At 40.0% G+C, this 17,254-nt stretch overlaps 1 protein-coding gene across 6 annotated transcripts in view; it reads right to left on the bottom strand.

The window, feature by feature from the left end:
- The window catches only part of LOC126291636 (uncharacterized), a 163,767-nt gene that overhangs the window by 61,104 nt on the left and 85,409 nt on the right, over positions 1 to 17,254 (bottom strand). For all 6 annotated transcript variants that reach the window (XM_049985200.1, XM_049985201.1, XM_049985204.1 and 3 more), the window contains one exon: positions 14 to 229. In XM_049985200.1, coding sequence (XP_049841157.1) covers positions 14 to 229 — 216 coding nt within the window. The remainder of the gene's footprint in view (positions 1 to 13; positions 230 to 17,254) is intronic.

Consider the following 17,254-nt stretch of genomic DNA (forward strand, 5'->3'; position numbering starts at 1 on the left):
TATGGATACATACCGTATTACCTTCTGAATCCACAACTTTAAGCTGTCCTTTCCTCTTGAGAGATTCAAGAAACTGTCCAATAAAGGAACAATAATTTTCTCTCTCTCTACATGCCATGTCTGCTTTTATCTTCAACTGCTGCTGTGAAGCGTGACACAATTCCAGTTCACTTTGCAGCGCTGTTAGTTTTGACTCTAGGGAACGGATTAGTTGTGCCTGTGAAACAGCCTGTTGAATGTAAAAAGATTTCCAATTTCTTTTGATGATAACCATTTAATGATTTCTTACAAACATTTGAATATTAATATATAAAATGTTACAAGCCTATCAATAGCAACGCAAGTTAGCTAAAGTATATGAAAGACTGTATTCGATACCCTATCAAACAGCAAATAGAAAAACCACCACTTATTAATTAACATGACATTACAAATATATGTGTCAGTCCTACACTAGATGCAAATCGAGACGCATATAGTGCATGTGGCGTGTGGCAGCACAGTGCTCATGTTTTGTTTAAATGAGACTGCACAGATTGAGATGTGATATGATGGGCACACAACATGTACCTATGCCAGGTAATGCGGCATTGTGGTTGTGGCACCATTTCTCGCACCACACACCACACACCACATGAGCACTGCAGGAGAGGTGAGGTGGATAGTGGGAAGCCAGTCCTGCCATATGCTCACTTTGACATGGTGCTTACGGGCTGGAGAAATGGTGCTTATTCAAAAAATATAGCCTTACAGTATACTGAATTTTATTGTCACTGAGTAGTGTTTTGTTTTTCGCCTTTTAAACACTCCCATTTCTTTTCGTTAGTACATAAAAGTTTTCAGTTACATATATCTGTAACTTTTTTTTTTTTGGGGGGGGGGGGGGGGCTTATTCTTTTGTCAAGAACAATACACAGTTCGGTAACCAGTGAGCCATTAGCCACTGAGATTATATCTTCCACCTTCACAATGTTTTCAGATCATTAGAAGGGACAGACAATTCATCATGAGTGTAGTGAATGAGAAGTTAAGGAGTATTATTTTATCATGTGATCCAGAAGTAATGCTAGAGAGTAAAACAAGGTTATCTACTTGGTGCCTGTTATGCTGATGTATCTCTATGAGCTGTTACAAAAAGTCAAAAAGGTGTAATTTTCACAGATATGGCCCCTTTGTGCACCTGGCAAAAAGTGCCTGTCGTTCCACTGCAGGGTATTCTCATCATGATTTTAATACTCAGGACTACCACAAGTTCCCCCAAGTGAAATTCCCTGATTTCTAGACAAATTTTAGCATTTTCCCTGACAAATTTTGAGATCTAAAGTGTTAATAAAGACTCAGATTGAAGCAAAAAAAAGGGACTTCGCTGATGTTATTTTATTTCAATAAAACAAAACACATTTGGTGACAAAAATACGCATTTCCTTGGACTCAAAAGACATTTAAATACCTTCACTAATTTAAGAATTACTCTCAGAAAGTAGTAGGCCTCTTGAAAGAAGTGTATAAGGTGGGGAAGAGTTGTGTAAATGAACACCATACGTGACGGCCCAAAAAATGTTGGTTCTACTATGATCGTTATTGTCAGTTATTACTCAGTGTCTTATATCTATTATTTGAGAGGTATTGTGTGTCCGACGGCTTATCTAAGTTGTAATGTGTTTGTCTAACATGCAGCAGACCCAGGTTCGATTCCTGACCAGGTTGGAGATTTTCTTCGCTCGTGAACTGTGTGTTTTGTTGTCCTTATCATCATTTTGTGATGGTCAACATGCAAGTTACCCAATGTGGTGTCACCTGAACGAAGACTTGCAACCCAGTAGCCAAACTTCCCAGGATGGGCTCTGCCATCAATGCCACACAATCATTTCATTTTACAGATACTGTGAGATTTTTCTGCCAGCGACTGTCACAATTTTCTTCTGTTTATATCCATGTTTCCTAATATATGAACTACTTTCAAAATGCCAAAATGTACTAGAATAAATAAAATATCTATAAAAATGCATTATACAATGTACTTGTAGTGAGCCAGTCACAGTTCCTGAAATCCATCGGCCACGGCCTCTGGCCTGTCGAGGAGCAGCACAGTCCCGAGTCCACGGATAAACCACGAAAATCCATCTCATTATGCCACACACAAACAGAACTGGCCTTCGGGCAGATCGATGAGACTAGATCAGATCGATGAGACTAGATCTGACGGGCAAGGCCTGCACATTATTGGGAAACAATGGTCTTCAGATCGGCAGGGCTGATCCGTTAGATACACCTGAGGAAATGGCCCGTGGTTTTGGCCCATTGTGGACGTCCACTCGTGTAGCCAGCTATTCATGTGTCACAGACAGCATGTTGATGAAAGAGACTGTGGTGATCAATCCATACTATGCATAACTTGTACAAATACTCTGTGAATCAGTACAAATGAGGATAGATAGCAACTCTCTGCGAAAACGATCACTGGGCCACAGAAAGATATGTAGGAAAGACAATCACACTTTCACAACTAAATTTTTGGCCACATCCTTTGTCAGAAAATGAAAGCACATAAAGGTCCAAATAATCACTCAGACACAACTCATGCCCATCTGACCACTGTCTCTGGCCGCTGCATCCTCAGTCTCGGAGAATCAGATCCAAACAAACCACTCCTCACGCCTCCCTACCTCAACTGGGTAGCTGTGAGGTTAGCGGCAAGAAGTGGCGGCAGCACTGAATACAAGCTGCGGGGAGCGGTAGGAAGGGGAGAAGTGGTAAGAATGAGTGAGTCGGGAAGCAGCACACCTACTCAGCTGTGCCCACCCAGCAACAATGCATCACATATCAATAATTTATTTTTGTGTGGATTGTTAACCTTTTCTCATTCAAAGAAGCATCACTATTTATGAGTAATGGCCACATTTCTCTTGTTGACAGGATTAATTGTATCTCTTTTGCCAAAACACAGCACAATTTGCACAAACTCATCTTGCCACATCTATTGCGACAGATTTCTGGAACAGCTTCTTATTAAAGAAGTAAACTGGTCACCAGAGGGTTCAATTGTCTACAAAAAACCTCATTGTGTCAGTTTGCATTAACATAAGAGAAGAAATTTCATCTTTATTTTCATAATATGAAACTCCTGTTTAACTAGCAGTTCATAACTTTTAAATGGAGGGAAAAATGGGGTGAAAAAAATAAAATAGAAAGTTAGAAAGTGTACCTTCCAATATATAACCATAGATAAGAAAGTTCTGTGTGTTTACACATTGGCAAAATACTCTCCTCCTTGCGTGCTATCATCTGCCAAGATCTCATTTTGATGTCTCGAGCGGTTTCGGAGGTATGAGGGATGTTGTGAATATTTCATTCTCACGGGTGAGAGATCAGGAGTGAACGTGCTATGTAGGGTCCATTTTCTCAAGATCAGAGACAGACAGAGACCTCCTTCCTAGTCTAAAGAAAAATTCAATATGTTAGCTAAATTTCTTACACAGCAACGTATGGTGTAATACGTACTGAACGCAAAATCATAGTGAGCCCTATTTTTCATTGCAAACTTTTCGAATTTTGTGCAGCGTCTTACTAAAATGTGTACATCACAATAAGTATGACCATTAGTGAGATGATGGGTACTTCACCTTGACTCTGACATGTAATGCTACAAGCAAGACAAAAATCTAATATTTCTACGAAACAGTTTCCATAAAATCATTTGAGAAAGATTACAGGGTGCATGCATGTCAGTTCTGTCAGTGCAGAGTGTCACCAAGCGGCATGTGCAAAGGATGTTTATGTGTCTCAATATGCGGTGCACATGCAAACATGCACGTCATCACATGTGCTATATGCATCCCAATTTATGCTTAGCATTAGTCCTTTGTAGGGGGGGGGGGGGGGGATGAATAATGTAAATAATGTATCGGTGTTCCTCAAATGTACAACTAAATTTTATGTAAATTAATAAAAGGATAACGGAACATGCACATATTTATATGCCCTCATAAATCCATAGTCTTTCTTCACAAGATTATAATTTGTAGTTCCTCACCAGCAATTTCTTTTTATACATACCAATGATTCTGCAATGAACTGTTGTTTGTTAGATATCTTAATATTAAACATTTAAATGGATAGAACACACAGTAGTTAATGATTTGGCTTAATATAAACAAATCTACCAAAATGCCATGAGTTAGCATAATAACTTAGAGAGTAAAAACAGAGCCTGAGTAAAGAAAAAATCTTAATTGCTGCTTTACATACCTTACTGATGTATGCTAACAGTGTCTCATAAAGATTAACATCAATATAGATTACATACAAGGAATGATGTGAATTATTTCTACTAACAGTAAACGGGTGGCTGTACTATATCGGGTATTGTAGCTATGGTAGTCATCATTTGTCTGAAAATGTTCCAAGGTTGGTCTCATATGATACCAAAAAATATTAACATAACATTGCAGAATATGGCATATTGACAAGTTCTGTGTGAAAATGTTTAAGATACAAATGTTCATAAATTACGTATGAAAAGTAACCTTTAATTGTGAAAACAGTAAATAACATATAGAAATGTTTGATACAGTATTGAATGGATTGCATCTTCAAGTTTTATTTACAAATGTTCAATGTGGCTTCCTTTCGTAACATGACAAATGGCCCATCTGTAATCAATTTCCTGTCAAGTCCTATGAAGCAAGTCTTCATGTATAGTGGCAACTGCCTGTCTTATCCACTGCCACAGCACATCGACATTTTCCAAAAATGGAGGAACAAACACTCTGTCGTTATTGTAATCCCATACAAAGAAGTCCACTGGGAATAAATTAGGTAACTGTGGTGGACAGGATATTGTTCCACCACATCCAGTACAAGCTGGCACATTCCTACAAACATATGAGACAACTTCACGATGATAATGTGGTTGAGCCTTGTTGCGGCTCGTGTTGGTGCCGTCTATAGATTGGCATCGTGTAATAAGGATAGTGGCATCTCATTTTCTTCTCGTGTTTCCTGGTGCCACTACATTTGGTAGCATTGTCTGCCGTGAGTGACAGCAGCAGCGGTTATCGATATCTAGTACCGTGTAACTATCTTTGGAAGGCGTCAAGTGTTTTCCAAGTCGGAGTGTGGAGGGAGTTCGACTCGGATGGAGCAGCAGTGAGGTCCGGCAGAGCAAGGACATGTGGCACACAGGCACTGCCAGATTGAGGGGCTGTAGTTGCCAGGGCCACAAGCTCGTTGTCCACTGGACCTAGGACGTTTGAGTTGAGTGAACATTAACCCAGTAGTGAAACATCCACGATTTGAGGTTGAAATCTGATAATTGTTCCTTATTGTCACCCTTATTTGCAATTGGTTCCAAATAAAGTGTACGTGACCTGCCCACACTGAATCCTGCCTTTCCTTAAGTCCCATGTTTCAGTGATGCTACACCATCTTGCTGGAAAATAACTTCTCTGCCCATAACCTGTTGTAATTGAGGCATTAGATAATGCCTCAATAATGGTGTGTAGAAGAACAGTGGTGGTTGATGGCGTGGCTGTCACAGAGCTGCGGAGAGACAGGAAGGGAAACACTACTGTTCAGGTAGTTTAGGAGAAGGTGGGACCATAAAAGAGCCTCATGTAGGGTAAGATTACATCCAGAAACAGAGACTTTCCATGTTAGACCTTTGGGAGTAACTCCAAGGAACAAGCAGGATTCAAAAAACAGACTGTGGAACCTTAGTTTCAAAAGTGCAAAAGCATGTTTTGGAAAGGAACGGATTTAATATGTGATAGGATTCATCATGGCTAGAGGACGCTTTCATCAGTAAGTGCCCATGTGATTCCAAACCTGTGACATCCTTCCTACTCACCTTAATCAACTTCATACTTACCAACAACTACTTCACCTTTCAGGGGCAGACATACCAATAGAGCAGGGGTATGGCCATGGGAACAAGAATGGCTACTTCCTATGTAAGTCTTTTTATGGGTTGCTTGGGCTTTCCTGGGATCCATGTCTTTAGCCCCTGGTTTGGTTTTGAGGCATTGACGACTTCTTTAGCATACGGGCTCACAGTGAGACTGACCTGTTAGGATTCCTGGAATCTCTGAATACCTTCACCGAACTGAATTTCACATGGTTGTACTCTGAATCCCATGCTACACCACCTTGCTGGAGAATAACTTCTGTACCCATAACCTGTTATAATTGAGGCATCAGATAATGTTCAAGCAAGTACAGGTATGCCACTTATAGTTCACTCAGAAGAAAAAAAAAAGCATCATAAATCTTCTTACAGCTTACAGAGCAGGAAACATTTATCTTAGGTGAGTCCTGTACACATTTGATTATGTGACTGTGTTTCTGCTCACTTCATATCCAAACATTACACCTGTTGTCTGCCCGTGGTAACTGAGTGGTCAGCACAACGGAATGTCATACCTAACAGCCCAGATTCGATTCCCGGCTAGGTCAGAGATTTTCTCCGTTCAGGGACTGGGTGTTGTGTTGTCCTTATCATCATCACTTCATCCCCATTGACACACAAGACACCAAAGTGGCGTCAACTTGAAAGACATGCACCAGGCGAACAGTCTACCCGACGGGAGGCCCTATCCACACGACATTTCCATTTCCATTACACCTGTTCACATTACCACAGATATGAAAGGTAGTTTCATCACTGAACATAATTTTACTAAGAAAAATCACCTTCAGTCTGCATTTCCACACATAATTCTGCTCTTAAAAAATTGCTTACAACAGTTCCAACTGGTAGGGTCTGAATGACAGGCATTTCAGGAATACCTTCCACACTGTGGTAATATTCAATTTTAAGCTGGCATGTCTCATTGATTTACCCGGACTATGAATGTTTGTCCTATGAGATGCACAGCCAATTTTGGTGAAACGATTGTACCAATTAAAAACAGTTTGTCTTTGAGATGATTTATTGTGATATTTTGTCTTGAATTTTCTCTGAACTGTAGTAGTGGATCTGAATTAGTGAAACCTGCCATAGTTGATCTTTCTTTCTGAATCCCATTTGACTTTTGGGGAAATGTTCGTCAATGTTTTGCTTTATTCTTTCTGTTATTATGTTAGAGAACACTTTGAAAGGTAAGTTCTCTAGGGCTTTGCCTCTGTATTTGCTAGTGTCCTTGGGGTCTCCTTTCCCATCATATAGCTATTTTACTATTGATTGTCTCCACTGTTCTAGAATGGAGACTGCTTCTATTCACCAATTGTAGAGCTTTGTTCTAACTGGCATTAGTATTTGGGCAGTATCCTTTAAATATTCAGTACAAAGTCTGTCAGGACCTGGAGCCTTTTTGTTCTTGGTGCTGTTAATGGCAGCTCTGACCTCTTCTGAGGCCAATGGGACCTATTCCATAGTTGTTTGTGGCATTGTGTCAGATCTTCCCTGTAGTCTCCCTCTTGGTCCTTCCCTGTTCAGTATGTTGTCAAAGTGTGTCTCCCACATTTTTGTATTGATATAATGTGTTTCAGCTCATTTTATGGGGCGTAGGTTCTCTGCACAGTATTTCACTTGATGTAGGCTTTCTAATACATCTTTTCTTAGACTGAACACTCTTGTGTTGAACGATTTTTTCGCTCTTGTTTTGTACGTGGGATTGGAAGATTGTTTTAGGAGTTATCCTATCACTTCTGTTGCTTCCTCCAGTCATGAATTATCTATTAACATTTCAATTTGTTTTATTTCATCTGATTTTGCTTCCCCTTTGCCAACATCTATTGTCCTCAAAAGCGCTTCTTCCTCTTTTTCTTCTGCTTTTTGCCATGCTTCTTGGTATTTATTTCTAGACGGATACACTTCCAAAGTGTAAGAGTGTTACATACCATGCAATTAGCTTTTCAGAGATGGGAGGGGACAGCAAAAAATAGGCAGGTAAGAAAATGAAAGATACAGAAAACAAAAACGGAGTGAAGAAAGGAGTAGTTACTGTGAAGAAATGCTGAGACAGAAGAAATTAATGCAAATAAAGCCAGGGGTTGGCGACAACAAAGGACATCTTGCAGCACTAGTTCCGACATGTGGAGTTCTGAGTAACTCATATCTGGGGGAAGAATCCAGATTGCATGTGTGATGAAACAGGCACTGAGGTCACAACTGTTATGTTATAGCACATGCTATGCAACAGGATATTGTATGTTGCCAGTATATGCCCTCTGCCTATGCCCATTCATCGTAACTGATGGTGGTAGTCATGACGATGTAAAAGGCCAAACAGTATTTACATAACAGCTGGAATATGACATTTTGTTTCACAGGTGGCTCTTTCTTTGATAGTATATGCTTTACCAGTTACAGGGCTGGTATAGGTGGTGGTAGGAGTGTGCATAGGGCAAGTCTTGCAGCGGAGACAGTTGCAGCAGTAGAAGCCGTAGGGTATGGAAATGGGTGCAGAAGGATCATAGGGTCTGGCCAGAATATTGCAGAGATTGGGGTGGTAATGGAAACCTATTTTAGGTGTGGTGAGCAAAACCTCAGATGGAATGGATCTCATTTCGGGGCATGATTTTAGGAAGTCATAGTGTTGTCAAAGTACCTGATTAATACACTCTGGACCAGGATAACACTGAGTGACCAGTGGTGTGTTACAAAATTGTTTTTTTGGAGGAATCAGCAGTATCAGGTTTGGATGTGATGGCCCAGGAAATCTGCTTTTGAAACAGGCTGGTGGGGTGATTACGTCCAGTGAAGGCCGAGACGAGAGTGGTGGTGTACTGCTGTAAAGAGTCTCCGTCTTAACAAATACGTTAGCCTCAAATGCCAAGACTACATGGGAGCAAAAGTTTCATGTGGAAAGGATGGCGACTGTCAAATGTAATACTGTTGTTTGTTAGTAGATTTAATGTGGACAGAAGAGGGTAGCTGGCCCTCAGTGAGGACAAGATCAACATCAAGGAAAGTGGCATGGGATTCAGAATTGGACCATGTAAAATTTAACTGGGTGAAGATATTCAGAGATTCCAGGAATTTTAACAGGTCAACCTCACCATCAGTCCACATGGTAAAGATGTCATAAATGATCTAAACCAAACCACGAGCTGATGGATTTTGGATCCCAGGAAAGCCTCCTCCAAGCAAACCACGAAAAGATTGGCACCGGAAGGAGCCATCCTCATTCCCATGGCCGTACCCCTGACCTGTTTGCATACCTGCCAAGTTTTCCTGGAAGATTTCTGGGTTTTGGGGTAGTCTCCGGTTTTCAGGATGAACACAGTTTTTTTCCAGATTTTCAACTCCCAGGCTTGTACCCACTGTCTGCATTCATATCAGATTTCAGTTTTTACTTTTGATAATAGATGCTATTCTGAGATGACAGTGTTTGAAATTCAACTGAAAGTCAACTGATAATATTATCGATAATCCCTTCTCGCAGAATATCCCAGCGATTTTGTCATTAGCTCCATATGTTTGAAAAACTGCTGGCGAAAGTTGATCCATCTTTCTACCGATTATCACTATACTCTTTGTGCTTCTACTGCATGTTAGCAGAAAAGCCTTTTCTATGCTTGCTTTTATGCATTGTTTGCTGAATGTTCTGGTATTCGTTCAATTGGGTGACAAGTCGGTGTCCGATTAAGAGTTTGCATGTTGTGCTTCGACTGCGTGTTAGCAGGAGAGCTTTGTTTATGCTTAGTTTTGTTTGGTTTTTGCTGAGGTTCTGGAATTCGTGCAATTGTGTGATGCATTTTTGTGAAACTTATTGCTTTAGTGACGAGTTCAACTAAGAAACAACATCATCAGTCTTTCAGGGATGAATATTCTGATGAATTTCTGCGTATTATGCGATTAAACATAATATTCCATTATCTGCTGCTAATCATGATGGTACCCTTTTTAAGAAAATGTTCTCTGGTTTGGAAATTGCTAAAGGATACAATTGTGATAGTACAAAGATTTCACTTATTTTGAAAGAAAAGGCTACAGATTCAAGAAATGAACTCATTAGTTGCATGCAACATGAACCACTTACTTTGGCTATAGGTGGGAGCAATGACAGTGATATTAAGCTTTATCCCTTAGTCATTACCTGTTTTGAGAAAAAACAGGAAAAGATAGTTACTTTGGTGCAATGAAACTAAGAAGATATTAAAACATGTCTGCAAAAGATGGCTATCTTTACGAAAGTATCTGCAGAGACCCTTGGAGCAGTGAGATCCATTAGTTGGATTCTTTAATGATGAGGTGCACTTTAGTGCTCAGTGTGCATCAAGTAGCTTAACACTGTGTACAATTCCAAAAGCTAAGTTCGGTGGTTCCAAAGACCACAGAAAGAGGAAGGCTATCGAGTCACCCGAATTGGTTGCCCCAGAGAGATTTGTATTTGCCACAAAATCTGACACTCCTGTGCTCAAAAACAACAACATTATTTAAACCGATGAAGAAAAACTGTTTATGTTTCTCTCTTCAGCTTACTGTGCTTTCCTGTGTGCTGTCATTCCTGTATTTGAGAATCTCAATACTGCACTTCAGAGCGCTTCCCCTCAAATTAATGAACTGTTAGAACTAATGACAGAACTACTACAGCAGCTTCTTACCGGGTTTGTTGAACCTAAAGTTGTAAAGAGTTCCATGTCACAGAAAGTTCAGTGCCATATTGGTGAGAATCAGAGAAACAATAACGATCTTGTTATTGGCATACAGACAATGAATTTGATGAAGAAATTTAATGATAAAGACAAATTGAAATTCTTTTCATTTGTCAGCTCTGCTTGTGATTATATCATAAACAAGTTTCATGTCAGTGATTTAGTACTGAAGCATGCAAAGACTGCAGAAGTTACCAAAAGTGAGGACGCATAGTTTTCATCTGTAGAATTTCTTGTTGAAAAATTTCCATCATTGATGCCAAGGAAGGGAAGTGAGTCAGCTGAGGACGCAATGAATGTGCTTCAGAGCCAATTTGTGGCCCTGAAGGTTGATGCCTCTGCTAATTTTGAGAACAAGAACTTGACAGATGATACCAAATGTGCTAGCTTGATGGGCATTTGTGGAGCTGTTGGTGTTCCTAAGTGCGATAGGATATCCAGGCTAGTGCTTTCTGTTTTGACTCTACCACATAGCAGTGCTGAGTGTGAGCATGTGTACAGCTCGGTGAGGAAGAATTGCAATCAGTTTAGGTTCTCCATGTCGAATGAAACTCAAGAATTCATTTCTGTTTTGGAAACAAGAAGCAGTGGTCCATGTTAAATGAATAGTTTTCCTTCAGAATTTTTGAAGAAAGCAAAGAAAGCTACTCATCTTGATCTCTGCTCAGCAGCCTGTAATGGAATGTAGCCAGTGTTCTGTGAACTTGAGAATATATTGTAAATAAGTGCAATTAAATGTCCAGTTTAGTAGTTTTGGCAGAGTAGTTCATATTGTAGCTTGCAAGATCAAGTGCAGAAAAGCACATTTTTTGTGTAGTGTGTGAACTGTTCTCAGTGTTAAATGACAACAAATGAACACTGACCAGCAAGTAACTTGTGTAAGTATCCAACTTCAGAGTTCAAAAATAATGATCTTAAAATGTAGCCTACATTATGTGTGTTAACATTATTTTTCATCTCTTCCTGTGTAGTCTTTTTCTCACTATGTTTGAACACCTTGCGATGCATGTAAACATTAAATTTTTGCAATTTGGGATCTTCTGGATATCTCTTCTTGAAAGTTGGCAGGTATGTGTTTGTACATCTGCCTCTCAAAGGTGAAGTAATTGTTGGTAAGTATGAAGTTGATTTAAGGTGAGTAGGAAGGATGTCATAGGTTTGGAACTGAGAAAATGTCCAGCAGGAGACAGACCATGTACGCGGGAGATGTTGGTATAGAGGGAGGTGGCATCAATGATGACAAATAAGGTGTAAAGTGGGAGTGCGATATGCATGAATTTCAGATTATCTAGTAAATGGTTGGTATCTTTGATATACAAGGAAGTCTTTGTACTATGGGTTGCAGAAGCTGAGAAACTAAGGCAGATGTACATTCAGTGGATGCTTTGAAGTTAGCAATTATAGGACAGCCAGGATGATTGGGTTTGTGGATCTTAGGAAGAAGGTAAAAGGTGAGGATGAGGTGAGAAGTTCTATGGACTGACGTGATAATCCTTGTGAAGGGCCTGAGGTTTTAAGGAGGGACTCCAGCAGGTCAGTCTGAATTGCAGGGATAGGATCTTTATGGCAGATGCTGTATGTAGAGGTATCAGGCAGCTAGCGTAGACCTTCACTAACATACTCGTTTTGGTCAAGTACCACAGTGGTAGATCCTTTGTCTGCTGGGAGGATAATGATGGAGTCATCAGCTTTTATGGAATGTAGAGCATGGAGTTCTGCAGAGGACAGGTTAGGGTAATGTTGTAGGGACTTGAGTAAGGGCTGGGAAGCATTGCTGGATGTGAGGAATTCTGGGAAGGCTTTTAAGGGATGATTTTGAGGTATTAGTGGTGGATCAAGTTGGGATGTGGCCAGTGTTCAATTTCAGGTTTGCTGTTGGAAAGGGTTTGGGATTGGGTTACACAGTGATATTTCCATTTGACATCACGCATGAATGAAAGTAGATCTTTGTCCAAAACAGCATAATTAAATGCAGGTTTATGGCTGAAAGTGAGACCCTTGGATAATACAGACAATTCAGGAAGGGAGAATGCTTTATACTAGAGGTTGAGACCACTGTACTGTTGTGACTGGTTCATGTGGTTATGAGTTATTACTGGTCTGTAACACAGTGGTGAGGGCTGTGGGATGTTTACCAGATTGGCCAAGCTTGGAGAACAGTTGTGGTTGATGGTGTGGCTGTTTAGGAAGCTGCAGAGAGATATGAAGGGAAACACTACTGTTCATGTAGTTTAGGAGAAGGTAGGACCATGAAAGAGGCTCATGTAGGGTAGGATTACATCCAGAAACGGAGACTTTGGGAGTAACTCCAAGGAACAATCAGGATTCAAGAAACAGGCTGTGGTACCTTAGTTTCAAAAGTGCAAAAGCATGTTTTGGAAAGGAACGGATTTAATATGTGATAGGATTCATCATGGCTAGAGGACGCTTTCATCAGTAAGTGCCCATGTGATTCCAAACCTGTGACATCCTTCCTACTCACCTTAATCAACTTCATACTTACCAACAACTACTTCACCTTTCAGGGGCAGACATACCAATAGAGCAGGGGTATGGCCATGGGAACAAGAATGGCTACTTCCTATGTAAGTCTTTTTATGGGTTGCTTGGGCTTTCCTGGAATCCATGTCTTTAGCCCCTGGTTTGGTTTAGATGCATTGATGACTTCTTTAGCATATGGGCTCATTGTGAGATTGACCGGTTAAGATTCCTGGAATCTCTGAATACCTTCGCCCAACTGAATTTCACATGGTCGTACTCTGAGTCCCGTGCCATTTTCCTCAATGTTGACCTCATCCTCAATGAAACCCGCTACACACTTCTGTCCACATTAATCCTACTAATAAACAACACGACTTACATTTGACAGTTGCCATCCTTCCCACATTAAACGTTACCTCCCATACAGCCTTGAGACTTGAGGTAAATGTATTTGTTAAGATGCAGACTGTTTACAGCAATACACCAACACTGTCATCTCAGCCATCACTCAAAGTAATTATCCCAATAGCCTATTTCAAAAGCAGATTTCCTGGGGCTTCACATCCGATCCTGGTACTTCTGATCCCCCCAAAAAAACAACTTTGGAGCACATCGCTGGGCACTAAGTAATATCCTGATCCGGAATGTATTAATCAGATGCGTTGACACGTCTACGACTTCCTACAATCGTACCCTGAGGGGAGATTTTGCCCACCACACCTAGATTATTTTTCAGCTGCCCTCTCAATCTCCACAATATTCTTGTCAGACCCTACACTCCCCCTGCATCTGTCTCCCTACCCTATGGATCCTACCCCTGTGACCATCCCCTCTCCCTATGCATTCTCTACAACATGACAATCATGACCTCAGTGCCTGTTTCACCAAACATGCCATGTGGATTCTTCCCCCAGACAACAGTTTCCCAGAACTCTGCAGGTGCGAACTAGTGCTGCAACATGTCTTTGGTTCTTGCCACCCACCTGGCCTTAGTTCAATTTCTTCGATTTCAGCGTTTCTTCAGAATAATTACTACTTTCTTCACTCCGTTTTAGTTTTCTACATCTTACATTTTCTTAGGTGTCTATTTTTCCCATCCCCCTCCCACATCTGTTACATATTATGCAGTTAGCTTTTCACTCTTATTGATTTGTGCATGATGTTTTAGTGGTAATCTCTGTCTTGGATATCACCATGACTTTCACCTTTTAAGCTCTTAGGTTTTCAAATCTCTGTCTCTCAAATCTCTGCAGTCCCCAACAATCAGTCTTCCCTTCTTACCCTGTCAGGTAAGTCTCCCCAAACTGCAGTTCTGGGTGAATTTTCCAAAATCTACTCCTTTTCCTAGACCTCTCCAGTCCTTTTCCTTCACACCTCTCCCTTCTGCTTGAAGAAGGAGCCACTGGCTCCAAAAGCTTGCCAATTATAACCTTCTTTTATGTGTGTGTTCTGCTGCCACTCAGTGAGTAAATTTTTTATCTGTCAAATTGCATTATATTGTAAAAAACTGATTGTTTTTGTTGTTACAATCTCCATTATCTGATATGTGTATGTTGTTTATATCCTTCAGAAACAATATGTGATCTATAACTCTGCCTTGAGGTATCATTATTTCAATTTTTTATCAATAAATGATAAGTGCTAATTTGCTTTTGTTCTACAACATTACTATTATTGTATTAACCAGTTTCCTTCAGTACACAAGACCATCAGACATCTGCCAACTAGCACTTTTCATTTATTATAATGCTGTTTTACCAAGAACCAATGGAGGATTCAGTTAAGATAATTTTATTTTCGTCTGTTTTTGTGACTGAATTGAGCCAATATAAGTTATCAGCATTCTGTTATAAATGTATGATATAAACCACATTTTGTTTATACCTTTGATACTAAGTGTTGCCACATTTTCTACGAGGATCAAATTATTTGGAGAGATCTGAATTGACTCTTACTACTCTCTTCGTTGTTTTCTGTATCTCTAGTTAATTGTTCAGTGTAATACATTACTGATATTCCTGTAATATTACCTGCTTGAAACCCATATTGATTATTGTTCAGTAGCTTATTGTCATTTAAATATATTTTGATCTGATGTATCTTCAGCCTTCCTAATAACCTCGGTGCACGATATACATCAGTAGTTTATATCTCATCTTGGTATCCTTTCTGAATAACAGCTATACTTTAAAGAGTTTCAGCCTTTTGGGAAACACTCCTTCACTAAAACTTCCTGGCAGATTAAAACTGTGTGCCCGACCAAGACTCGAACTCGGGACCTTTGCCTTTCGCGGGCAAGTGCTCTACCATCTGAGCTACTGAAGCACGACTCACGCCCAGTAATCACAGCTTTACTTCTGCCAGTATCTCGTCTCCTACCTTCCAAACTTTACAGAAGCTCTTCTGCGAACCTAGCAGAACTAGCACTCCTGAAAGAAAGGATATTGCGGAAACATGGCTTAGCCACAGCCTGGGGGATGTTTCCAGAATGAGATTTTCACTCTGCAGCGGAGTGTGCGCTGATATGAAACTTCCTGGCAGATTAAAACTGTTTGGAAGGTAGGAGACGAGATACTGGCAGAAGCAAAGTTGTGAGTACCGGGCGTGACTCGTGCTTCGGTAGCTCAGATGGTAGAGCACTTGCCCGCGAAAGGCAAAGGTCTCGAGTTCGAGTCTCGGTCGGGCACACAGTTTTAATCTGCCAGGAAGTTTCATATCAGCGCACACTCCGCTGCAGAGTGAAAATCTCATTCTAGACTTCTTCACTAAATTGTAAATTGACAATGTCTACCAAGTTCGTGAAGCAGTCTTGATTATAACCGTGACTGGCATCTCATCTATGTATGCTGACATGTTTTGTTTTGTCTACAGTTTTTTTATCACCTTTAGCAACTCATGTTCATTTATTGAACATTTCCTTATTGCCACACAGCTTTTTAACATTATGGTTTTTCTTGGGTAGCAAATTTCAAGCATAAAATATTAGGTGCATTTATGATATAATTATTTATATAATTAAAAAATTCTCTCTCTCTCTCTCTCTCTCTCTCTCTCTTTCTCTATCTCTATCTCTCTCTCTCCTCTCCCATTTTTACCTCTCTTATCTTAAGCTACTTATAAAGTTTACACAGATGGATGAAAAAATGTCATTTGAACATAAGATGTAGTTTCATTTCTTTCAATATCATTGACAGGATTTTGAGGACAAGAGCATTGTGGTCTGATATCTATTGTTCTTGGTTTATATAAGTGGGGACCTTTACTTAAGCTACATAAGAGATCTGAGAACTGTAAAATATTCTGAGAAGGAAAGTTGTTACTCACAATATAGCAGAGATGCTGAGTTTCTGAGAACTGATCACTCAACCAATTTTCATATGTGGTAAAAACAAAAGTTGACAAAACTACCACTTGGTGTAATGGATTGCAGCACTCTTGAAATGAATCATTTATAGTAGCCCTATATTATGCAGCTTATCATATTTCTTCCTGGCTGCTTTTCACACCTATTTGTTTTGTTTCCTACTGTTTCTCTGGTACTGCCTATTTTTTCTCATCTTGGCGTTAGCTTTCTGGCTATCCTTCCCTTAGTTCTAAATTGATTGCTCCAACACTAGTAATTTCTCAGTTTCTTATATCTCATTTATTGCTGGCACATATTACTGACTTCATTCCTGACATGTCTTCCTGTGACTCCCTAACTGTGAAGTCCTTCCCAACTTCCCTCATTATCCCATTTTTTCCTCATTATCCCTCATTGTCTCTCATTTGCCTCATTCTAGTGCTCTGAAAGACGTGTTTTGTGAACTTTATTCTTCCAATGTAGCAAGTAATTCTTTTCTCTCAAATTGGACTTGCATTTGGGGTGACAACATTTCAGAACCGTGTCTGACTATCAAGGTTTAGGTTTGCCATGATTTCCTTAAATCTCTCCAGGCAAATGGCAGAATGGGTTCTGCAAAAGGGTACAGCCAACTTCCTTCGCCATTCTGGACACAATCTGAACTTCTGCTCCATCTCCCTTCCTTCCTTTTTTTTTCAGAATTTGGTTTCTTTTTGACCATTGTGTTTCTGAGAGATTTGCCTTTGTTTTGATTGATGTCATCCTGATGAGTTGATCTAGTTTGGCAAACATGCTTTTCACCTGAACATATTTTTACGAAGAGAAATTATA

The sequence above is a fragment of the Schistocerca gregaria genome, chromosome 9 (assembly GCF_023897955.1).
Source record: "Schistocerca gregaria isolate iqSchGreg1 chromosome 9, iqSchGreg1.2, whole genome shotgun sequence".
Classification (NCBI taxonomy): domain Eukaryota; kingdom Metazoa; phylum Arthropoda; class Insecta; order Orthoptera; family Acrididae; genus Schistocerca; species Schistocerca gregaria.